At 41.4% G+C, this 11,246-nt stretch overlaps 1 protein-coding gene across 4 annotated transcripts; it reads right to left on the bottom strand.

Annotated features, from left to right (window-relative positions):
• Positions 1-2,333: 2,333 nt before the first annotated feature.
• ctns (cystinosin, lysosomal cystine transporter) lies at positions 2,334-11,039 on the bottom strand. Of its 4 annotated transcripts, none has more exons than XM_050055009.1 (11): positions 10,955-11,039; positions 10,320-10,422; positions 10,004-10,082; positions 9,659-9,749; positions 8,416-8,519; positions 7,578-7,715; positions 6,817-6,916; positions 5,710-5,829; positions 5,326-5,496; positions 3,815-3,932; positions 2,334-3,591 (listed from the first exon to the last, which is right to left on the bottom strand). In XM_050055009.1, exons 2-11 carry the CDS (start codon positions 10,393-10,395, stop codon positions 3,443-3,445), a joined length of 1,146 nt encoding a protein of 381 aa, XP_049910966.1. In that variant the 5' UTR covers positions 10,396-10,422; positions 10,955-11,039; the 3' UTR covers positions 2,334-3,442. The 4 variants fall into 4 exon arrangements, with proteins under 4 accessions (XP_049910966.1, XP_049910968.1, XP_049910965.1 ...); XM_050055011.1 differs by having other exon boundaries at positions 10,004-10,073; XM_050055008.1 differs by having other exon boundaries at positions 10,817-11,018.
• Between the last annotated feature and the right edge of the window lie 207 nt (positions 11,040-11,246).

Below are 11,246 nucleotides of genomic sequence, written 5' to 3'. Positions count from 1 at the left end.
AACACTTTTTCACACAGGGCCATGTAGCTTTGGATTTTTTTCTTCCTCATTAATAAAACCCTTCATTTAAAAACTGCATTTTGTGTTTACTTGTGTTATCTTTGACTAATGTTTAAATTTGTTTGATGATCTGAAACATTTAAGTGTGGAAAACATGCAAAAAAGTAAGAAATCAGGAAGGGGGCAAACACTTTTTCACACCACTGTATATTATCCTCTTCATCCAAAAGGGCCTAAAACATTACTCCCTGTCATTAATTACAGTTAATCAAAGACAGCAGATGACTTAGAAGCATCACTCTGCAATGAGCTCCCAGAGGTCAACGTTATTCTCTGGGTGCAGCACTTCCAGGAAACTGATCAAACAACAGCACAAAAAGAGAGAAATACTTTTTTAAAGGACAGCATGATATATCCTCATGAATGCATCACAACAGTATTAATCAGTATTTTACTACTAGTATGTAGTATGCTCCATAAATTGACACATCAAGGTGGAAAATTCAAGAATTCAATATCCTTATTTTCTTTTCGAGTCCTTTCGCAGTGTGTCTGTGTGTACTCAGACTTTATTGCCCTCTCATGGTGAAACACTGATCCAGCTCTATCAGTCGGCCTGTCAGGATGCCAGTTTTGAAAAGTCCTCATATTTGTGCTTTTAGATTTTGGTGACCAGAAGTCAAGGTCAGAGTGACCTCGCATCTGTCTCATTGTCGTGAACGTGATATCTGAAGAACACTTTGAGAGCTTTTCTTCAAATTAAGCAAAAACATCCACTTGGACTCAACAATGAACTGATTAGATTTTGGTGGTCAAAGGTCAAAGATCAAGGTCACTGTGACCTTGTCTAACTCAGTCTTGTGAGCGCGATACCTCAAGAGAGAATTCCTTTAAATTAAGGACAAACGTTCACTTTGGCCTAATTCCAATCCGGCCCCTAAAGACTCAAGCCCTGAACCCTCACTGACTGAACTGACGTCAGCTGTAAGTGACTGAGTGTGAGAGTCTGAAAGGGCTCCGGATGCTACAAATAGGAATGGGACAGCACTCAGCATATGTTCCACACACAAAGAATATATATCTATCTATCTATCTATATCCTGCACATATCTATATATCACATATCTATCTATATATCTATATATATGTATATATAGATAGATATATGGATATATATTCTTTGTGTGGAATATAACCACTGGTATTCCTCTGACTTCATGTGTGTTTATGTACCATCTTAAATCCTTGTTAATGTAATGTTTCATTGTTTATCTGTTTTTTCGCTCTCCTTCCATAACGTTACCGTTTGCATATCTGCCGACCGTGTTTTCGTTTTTTTTTTTAATAACACTTCCGGTGTTTTGAGGGCAACCCCTGTATTTGGCGTCACAACGCTATGAACTGTGGGTAATTTCCTCACCGTAAGTCCGCATCGATGCTGACCTACGGTAAGGGGGCATAAAGGGCTCACTCACCGACTCACTGACTTGACGATTTGACAATGGGACAGCCCTCACACACTCACACACTTAATATGAACGCGCCTCTAAGTCAGTGAGTCTGTAAGGGATCGGATTGGAATTGGGCCGTAGACTGAAGAATACACTGATCGGAATTTGGTGGTCAAGGTCACTGTCATTGTGACCTTACAAAACATGTTTTTGACCATAACTCAAGAATTCATACGCTAATTATGACAAAACTTCACACAAATGTCTAGTAGGACATAATGATGATGTGATGACATTTTATATTTAAAAGGTCAAAGGTCAACCTCACTGTGACATCATACTTTTCTGCATGAAACACTTCTGGCCATTACTCAGTGTTATAGCTCAGGAACAGAAGAGAAGATACTTCTTGTGACACTTCAACTGTGCTGATTGCATAGATCCTCTGTACTGCTGAGGGAAGAAGTGTGTGAAGCATCCATGTTTTACAGACATGGATGTAAACTGTAAGAGAAACGTGACAGCTGTGCAGAACCATACAACCGCAGGGTTGTAATTCTAGTTTTCCAAAAGTGTCAGACCCAAAAATCATGTCTCTCGGTGCTGAGGCAGAAAATCCAAAAACTAAACACTGACATTGTGTAAAAGAGACGTCATTGTCTACATTTTGATGTATAAATTGTATGAGAATGGGTCGTGTGACAAACTGTGCAGTGCAATACATGCCCATTATAAACTCAGAAGAGAACTGAAATAGCATGTTGACCCATACAAGCAATCGGACACACAGATGTGTGTGTGTTTATACATGTATACACAACACGTACACAAATACATGCATACATACTGTTCATATACAAAGAGCTGAAAACAGACTAATAGTATAAAATATTTTATTTTTATTTTGTTTTGTGTATCACAACTAAATAACTGCAGGTGACTGGCCGTTGTCCACGAGTAGAGACAAGAACACACTGAGAAAGGCTCAGTGTATCTGACCTATATGCGACGATCATTCAGACCAAATGTTTCCCATTTGAATACAGTCAATAAAGGCACAGTTTTCCAGAGTGTTTACCTTCTAATGGTATTTTGTCAAGCCAAGCCAATAAGTCAGGTTAGCGTAAGAGATAAATGACCCTTTTGTGCAGAACCTAAAGGATAATGTAACAATTTATTCACTCATTGTGTGTTTGGATAAAGGTGGTGGAGAGTGCTTTCTAACACAATGCCCCAAAATCCCTCACAAGTGTTGAGTTGGCTTAAAGATTCAGTGACAGTAAAGGCCCCAATGTGTGATTCACATTTTCATACTCATCAAAACAGTCAGTCAGTGAGCCCTTGTGTGCCGTGGAAGTGAACTCTGTCATCCTGGAAGAGACCACCTCCATCTGGACAAAATGTTTCATCACAGGACAAAAAGTGATCACCCAGAATAACTCTTAACACAGTGTCCTCTGGTGGACACTCTCTATAAATGACCTCAAACTTATCTCTGATATTTTTAGTTTCTTACCAACCGAAATGCACACCAGTGTGTCTGTGATGAGCTAAAATCATCTGATAATATTGGCCTGCCAGTTTATCGATGAGGCTATATCAATTAACTCACTATGATTTTAGTTGTGATACTGCATTTTAAAATAAAAAAATGTTAACATAGAAATCAAAACACCCATTATTCTTATACCTTCAACTACTTTCACACCGTGGTAGAAAAAAAGGCAAGTGAAGATCCTGAGATATTTAAGGCGGAAGCACGCTAAGCTCAGCGTAGGTGGGTACAGATCAGACGAGTAAAACCTGCTTGAAAGAACTCTGCAACATATCATGATGGAGGTCAACCATGACAACCACCATGACTTCTCTTTAGCAGTCTGAGTCATTTATTGGTTCATCAGATGTGCTAATTCTTGTGGACTGAAAGAAATCAGTCCTGTGCTCCCTTGTGATCATGTCCTTTTAAACAGTTAATCCACAGTCTGTCCACATCACTCCTCTTCTTCCCCTGTAACAGGTACGTACTGTGGTGGCTGTCTGTACAGGCAGTAGTGCTGAGTCATGAAGAGGATGTCAAACACCACGGAGAACAGACCCAGACCAAACTTTGTGGGATCGCCAAATATCAGCCTCCACTCGTCTGAGGAGAGACACATCACAGTTAGTACAGACGACATGCTCTGTCAGTCAGATATACAGTATCTGTGGTGACAAATGTGTGTGTGCGTTATCACCAGTGGGTGCTAAAAGAATTCTGACCCCTTCAGTTTTGTCACATTACGTTGCAGCTGTAAGCTAAAATCATTTCAATTCATTGTTTCCATCTATTCATCCGCAAGTAAATATTGTCAACGAATAGTTACCATTGTTGTAAGACTGTAAGATCATCTGTAGAATACTGAGGGTTCCTCCAGTGAAGTCCAGCAACACGTTGCCAATACTCCAACCCTCAGTGCTCTGTTTTTTGTAGTTCATGTACGCCTGGAAAAAAATGCATTGTATATTTTTCATTACAATATTTTCTACACACAGTGTGAATACAAAAATATAGGAACATATGTACACTCACTGGCCATTTTATTAGGTACACCTTGCTAGTACCAGGTTGGACCCCCTTTGCCTTCAGGACTGCCTTAATTCTTTGTGGCACAGATTCAACAATATTCAGAGATTTTGGTCCATATTGACATGATAGCATCACACAGTTGCTGCAGATTTTTCGGCTGCACATCCATGTTTCACCACATCCCAAAGGTGCTCTATTGGACTGAGATCTGGTGACAGTGGAGGCCATCGGAGTACAGTGAACTCATTGTCATGTTGAAGATGTTCTGAGCTTTGTGACATGGTGCGTTATCCTGCTGGAAGTAGCCATCAGAAGATGGGTACACTGTGGTCATAAAGGGATGGACACGGTCAGCAACAATACTCAGGTAGGCTGTGGTGTTTAAACGATGCTCAATTGATATGAAGGGGCCCAAAGTGTGCCCAGAAAATATCCTCCACACCATTACACCACCACCACCAGCCTGAACCACTGATACAAGGCAGGATGGATCCATGCTTTCAAGTTGTCTATTTTAAATTCTGACCCTACCATCTGAATGTTGCAGCAGAAATCGAGACTCATCAGACCAGGCAACGTTTTCCCATTCTTCTATTGTCCACTTTTGGTGAGCTTGTGTGAACTGTAGCCTCAGTTTCATGTTGTTAGCTGACAGGAGTGGCACCTGGTGTGGTCTTCTGCTGCTGTAGCCCATCTGCTTCAAGGTTCAACATGTTATTGGTTCAGAGATGGTCTTCTGCAGACCGTGGTTGTAACGAATGGTTACTTGAGTCTCTGTTGCCTTTCTATCATCTCGACCCAGTCTGACCATTCTCCTCTGACCTCTGACATCAACAAGGCATTTTCACCCAGAGAACTGCAGCTCACTGAATATTTTCTCTTTTTCAGACCATCCTCTGTGAACCCTAGAGATGGTTGTGTGTGAAAATCCCAGTAGATCAGCAGTTTCTGAAACACTCAGACCAGCCTGTCTGGCACCAACAAACATGGCACAGTCAAAGTCACTTAAATCCCCTTTCTTCCCCATTCTGATGCTCGGTTTGAACTTCAGGAGTTAGTCTTGACCATGTCTACATGCCTAAATGCATTGAGTTACTGCCACATGATTGGCTGATTAGCTATTTGCATTAACGAGCAGTTGAACAGGTGTACCTAATAAAGTGGCCAGTGAGAGTACACTGTAATGCAGTACAACAGTCCTGTAACAGATCCCACCTTTCTGGAAGTGACACTGTCAGAGAGGTGATTCGTGTGTGTGTGTGTGTGTGTGTGTGTGTGTGTGTGTGTGTGTGTGTGTGTAAAGCTTACCTGCGGCACATATTTGATCAGAGTGACAGCCAGTTTAATGTAGGAGAAATAGTAGAGGTAATCCAACCAGGTGATCTGTCTCACTGCAGCAAGAATCAAGCTGACCAAGGCAAATGTCCAGCCGACTGCCAACAAGAACATGGCTATCCAGGAGACCCTTTGACCCCCCCTCTGGCAGAGAGAGGACCCACAGGATTACACACTGATACAGAGTCAGACAAACTGCAGGTCCACACACAAACACACATATGGCAGAATCAAATACTTAAAATAATTCCAGAGATGCATCGAAACACATTTTCACCTTGTGAATACTGAGACCTGAGATATATATATTTCTAACAGCCTCTCCGTCACCAGCTTCTCTACATTACAGACACACACCTCATACACAGCAGCCTGGCAGATGTAGACCAAACAGAGCAGTACAGCATGGAGACTGAAGAAGACATCATTAGCGTTGACGGGGTTGATTCCATTCGGGTTTTTCTTCAGAAATTCTTCCTACAGAGCACACACAGAGGAGACATTATATATACACTGCACATGCTTCAATCCAAACCTACTGTAGTTACAGTTCAGCCATTGAGGAACTCTTCACATGAATATGAATACATGAACAAGAATTCTGTTGTGTTCATTAAGATGTACGGACAGATGCTGCTGTTAACTTACTACAAAAACATGAATGTGGCTAAGTTATTTACCAATAGGGCTGAGATTTGAGAACTGGTTTCAAATTGTCTGAACCATCAGAACCGTATGCCTCCAAGCTTTCAATGCTGGAATGTTATCTTACAGTTGCAAAACGACGTCAAAGTCACATGTCTACACTACTGCAAATGTGCAACAAGAAGCAGTCACGGCGAAGACCAAAGAAAGGTCCAATGTGGTGGCTTCATTACATGAAGAAAAATGACCTGTAACATCTGTAAAATGATCATTTCAAGAAAAAGTGTGGAAACATCAGTAACATGTTGAAACATCTTTCCACTTAAATTCTAGGAATGCTTTGTATTTGACACTTGCTGGGCCACTGCTTCACAAACAAGCAGCGCCTCTTTCCCTGAGGGTAAATATCAGGTTTTTCTTTGACTAAGAAAATGGCTAAACAGTGGAGTTTTTGCTCACCTGACTCACACACATACCTTTTCTCTATTCTGTGCCTACACTGTCTTCAGGCTCAGAGATTATAAATCAGTTATGTTTACACTGTAAACACGTACAGCTGTGTTTGTGAGTTTTGTAAAGTGGCACCAAATGATTTAGCCTTCTTCTTCTGTTGGCTTCATCACACTGTGACCTCCAGCATGCACAGGGGCTGTCTGCAGTAGATTGGGAAGCGAGGGAGAGTGTCTGGAATACTTTGCTCAGCCTGCTGCCCCCCCACGACCCAGCTTCGGATGAGCGGATGAAAATTAATGGATGGACTTCTGAAAGGTTTCTTCAGATTCAGTGGTACTAAACATGACAGTGGAACAGCGATCTTACCTGTATATAAGGCACCCAGAACAATCCGATGTTGAAGACACTGTAAGCGATGAAGCCAGTTAGGTTCAGAGCCAGGAAGTCAAAGTTGAGACCTACAACACTGAAAAGAAACAGGCTGGTATTATTTGTCCGAGTACTTTTATATACACGTCACATATATTTAGCTGACCTGCTCTTTACTGACAACGAGGCAGTTACACTAGCTTGGCACGTAAATGGAATTAATTTACTATCAGGATACAGATTGAATTCTGTCTCTAGTTTATCTATGATTTGTGCCAAATAACAGAGTTTCCTCCGGGGAACTTCTTAATTAATGAGGAGAAAATTCTGAGATGCTTGTCAAACTACAGCGAGTGTTTACATGATGATGATTACAACTCATGGACAACATATAATATGAAGCACAATTCTGCGTATACATATATATGGCCTATTTTTAGGCTTAAAATTACTCGGAAACTGTGTGGACTTGTGGACGGTGTATGTAAAATCTAACTCTCACATTCCCAGTGCAGCCATCATGTTGTTAGAGTTTGAAAATTCAGGGACGTGCCTTTGAGCTGAAAGTCTGATTTAGCATGAGTATACTGGACTGGTTCATTGTGTGTCCATGCTATTTAATCAAAGATCATGATGCTGATATCTGCCAGTACAAAAACATCCAATTTCGTACACTTGAGAAAACTGCACGAGGAAAACACCCCAGACCACTTAGATGAATGAAGAGAAAGGCAGAGGACAGACAGACAGAAAACTACCTCTTCCTCCTCCAGTTTTCCCAGGCTTGTGGGTAGAAGGACACCGACCAGGCCAGAAAGTAAATCCAGCCAATCACCTGATTGATTACTGACAGGACGTTGCTGTGGATGACCTTGAAGTGGATCCTGACAGACGAACTAGTGGAGAGAGAATCAGGCTTAGACACAGAGACTGGACAGTGGCGATGTACCATCATGTGAACTCTTCAGCATACAGTATACAAACAGTATCGGTAAATGACCATCACCCGCACCTCGCCTGACCAGCTGACTGCAGTCATTTTGCTCTATCATTTGATACCAGAATCAAGGAAATTTAAAGCCAGTGTTACAAATTAAACATGGAAAAAAGAGCTTATTGATCTTGCTGCTGTTGGACGGGTTCTTCAGCTTCAGCTATTCTATTTATAGTAGAGTCTCTGCCCTACAGCTGCAGCTGCGTCTGACAGCTCTGAGGAGAGATATGCTGGAGGTGTCGCTGGAGTGTGGGAAAGCCCAGTGGGTACTGCGAGCGTTGCGAGTGTGTGGTTTATTTAGGTCTAGCTGCAAAGCCAAACACAACAGCACCACTGTGCAGCATAAAATGATCCCCAAAAGACAATTATGTTGTTAATCACAATTATCTGCATGTCAGTAGATCATCACCTTAAATTCATGATTGTGACAGACCTACCCACCCTCAGGTGTTTTCCACCCTGGCGTCTTATTCTGAGCACAGTCTCAAGTTTCTGTCTCAGTGAATAATGTGATTCGATAAACAGACTGATGCAGGAATACATGAGAAAGAGGGGAAATTCATTCTCACGTCACTGCACGCCGCCTCTGTGCAGATACCCACCTGCTGAGGTCCGTGTTGTTGCTAAGGAGGCATGCGGTCACCTGACCGACATCGCGGGCTGTCACATTGAAGCTGACGTTGGTTGCCGCTGCTGGCAGCAACACCTAAACAAAAACAAACAACAAGAGCTTTTAGTCAACAGCTTCTCCTGTGTGCCGAGTGTGTAGGATGCGACAGTGGGGGCCCTATCTAGAGCCAGTGTTTGGTTTGTTCGTTCTGAGCTACTGTACAAACAACATGGTGGACTCTGGGAGAGGTCCTGCTCTGTATGTAGATATAAACAGCTCATTTTAAGGTAATGAAAATACAACAATTCTTACTTTTAGGTAAAATTAAAATAATGAAAACCTAGTTATGAATATTAGATTCCATTTCTGCCAGTGTATCCCCCTAACATCCTACACACTGGACCTTTACTTAATGAGCACGTGGAAATAAATACGATCCGTGTCAGCTGACGTTTGCTGTGGCTGATTCACGCCATTCATTTGCATGTCAGCAAACACAATGTTGAGTAATACTGAAGGTCACATGCTCCAGCTCACAGATCTGAGCTCTGTTCTTTGTATTTGAGGCACGTTAATATCTTTTATTGTACAACAATGGAGCTCTATGGCCCAGAGAAATAAACTAGATTATACTTATAATCTGTAACTGTATTACTGTAACTCCAGTGTATTTCATATATTAATGAGGCACCCTGTGTGCATTTCATGGTATAGATACTAGAGCTGCAGTGATTAATCAAGTAGGTGTCAGCTAATAAATCAATAGCCAACTAATCTGATAATAGATTAATCAGTTTGAGTAATGTTTTATGGGAAAAAGAAGTCTAAATTCTCTGATTTCAGCTCCTTAAATGTGAATATTCTCTGTTCTTTTTTAATTTTCTATGACAGCAAACTGAATATCTTTGGGTTGTGAACAAAACAAGTCATTTGAGGACATCATCCTGGGCTTTCAGCAACACTAATTGGCATTTTTTTTTTTTTTTTTTACCATTTTCTGACATTTTATAGACCAAACAACTAATTGATTATTGAGAAAAGTGTCAACACATTAATCAGCACTGAAAATAATCTTTAGTTGGAGCCCTAATTCCTAATCTGGTTACATGAATGTGTACAACTTGATGTTTTAGCCTGAGGATGCTGCTTGAGGAAGTTAAATGAGAAAAGAAAACAAACAAAGAATGGTGCACTCTTGGGACATGCAGCACAACTTGTTTTTTGATTATCCTTACCTGCTCCGGTAGTATGATTACAGACGAGTAGTTCAACTTGGAGCTGTAGGTCACATTTAGGTGAATCAAAGCTGACTGGTTGACAGCAGAACTGGAGAAAGACACAAAAATGCAGTCAGAACACTGATCCTGACAGCTGCTTTATAAACCATAGGAGCACTGAGAGCTTACTTCAAGTGGCTGACATTATTTGCTTTTTACTGCTTCATTTTTACACCTTTGCTCCAAAGCAAAAGCAGCATGTCAGCAGCTTCAGCACTGTGTATCCAGTGTGGGTGTTGCATAAGCTGACACAGCTGACACTATGGAAAAGTGCTGTTTGCTGCAGGCCGTCTCTGTGGTTACCTGGAGGTAATGGTGATGTTGACTCCGGAGTGTTCCACAAGCGTGACCTCTGCTGGAGCGGACAGGTACGCTGTAGACTCTGGAGGACAGCCAGAAATAAAATAACTAGACAATCAAACCAAGATGCTTACAGAAACAAACAACAGGTTGGCATTAGATTTAGATTTTGGATTTATTTGCGATTTTATCATAACCATACTCATCATGAGGTAACAACATGCAACCTGTACATTTCCATCCCCAATCCCCACTGGATGAGGATGAACATGTAACTGTAAACTGTAAATAGACAAACTATCCATTAACAGTCTGTCACCAGAGATGTTGGCCAGCGTCAACAGAAGCAGCAGCTGAGCAGAGAGCCATCTCTTCACCAAGCCCACACAAGCCATCTCTGTAAAATGATGGATCCTGTAAACCTAAGGGACACAAGGCATCACAGTCATTTCATTACAACATTAAAGTCATATATGTTATGATATTCAGAGCTGCAGTGGTGACACAGGACCGAGCTGATCTGTGGGTGTTTAGGTTTTTGAGATCCTTAACTGTATTTCATCTTTATTTGGGTCATTTACAGAGTGAGCAGCTGTCAAACTGATCTCAGTCCAACTAATCTGACTTTGCACACATACATACATCATATAAATACATATTCACATTATTAACATATTACCTATTTACACCAGAATGTCCCTAGTCTCTGTGCTCAATAACATGCAGCTTCTCTGTAGTAAAACAAGTAAGGCTAACAGCAGACTCATTTTGGAGATGTGATGTGTGATAAGAGCATCTCCAGAGAGCCAAACTCACCTTTAGTCGTCTGCAACACTTTAACTAAATAATCAGCTCATTCTTTGGTGTCTCGGTAAAAACAGGAAGCTGTCGACTTAACGAGCCCCAAACTGCGCATTAACTTTGTCTGAACCCGTCAAACAAAATGAAACTTACTCCAGCTGATGTGCTGAGCTGTTCCTGAGCCGCTTCCTCATTCTCATTAACAAGTCACAAGACATATTTGTGTGTGTGTGTGTGTGTTCCTCCTTCTTCTCTCGGTGAATTGCAGCGGGGCGGATCTTTACCGCCACCTGCTGTAGAGTCACTGAACTGCAGCCCCGTCCTCAGCCCTGGGTTTGTAGGTAACATGGTGAAGGCTGGTTTAAAAAGCGAATTTCCACAGCTGTTTACTGCTCATGTCTTTATTCTCTTGACGTTTAGCTCGTTCCTTAATAAATGTCTGTCT

The sequence above is a fragment of the Epinephelus moara genome, chromosome 10 (assembly GCF_006386435.1).
Source record: "Epinephelus moara isolate mb chromosome 10, YSFRI_EMoa_1.0, whole genome shotgun sequence".
Lineage (NCBI taxonomy): Eukaryota > Metazoa > Chordata > Actinopteri > Perciformes > Serranidae > Epinephelus > Epinephelus moara.
This window is presented reverse-complemented; position numbering and strand designations above follow the sequence as displayed.

Bases quoted from the DNA above. Each gene is read 5' to 3' on its own strand.
- ctns (XM_050055009.1), bottom strand. From the start codon at position 10,395: ATGGCTTGTGTGGGCTTGGTGAAGAGATGGCTCTCTGCTCAGCTGCTG. The intron at 6,917-7,577 runs GTAGTTTTCTGT...GTTTCTTTTCAG, and splicing joins GAAAACTGGAGGAGGAAGAG to TGTTGTAGGTCTCAACTTTG. The intron at 3,592-3,814 runs GTAACTATTCGT...GTCTCTCCTCAG, and splicing joins CTTACAGTCTTACAACAATG to ACGAGTGGAGGCTGATATTT.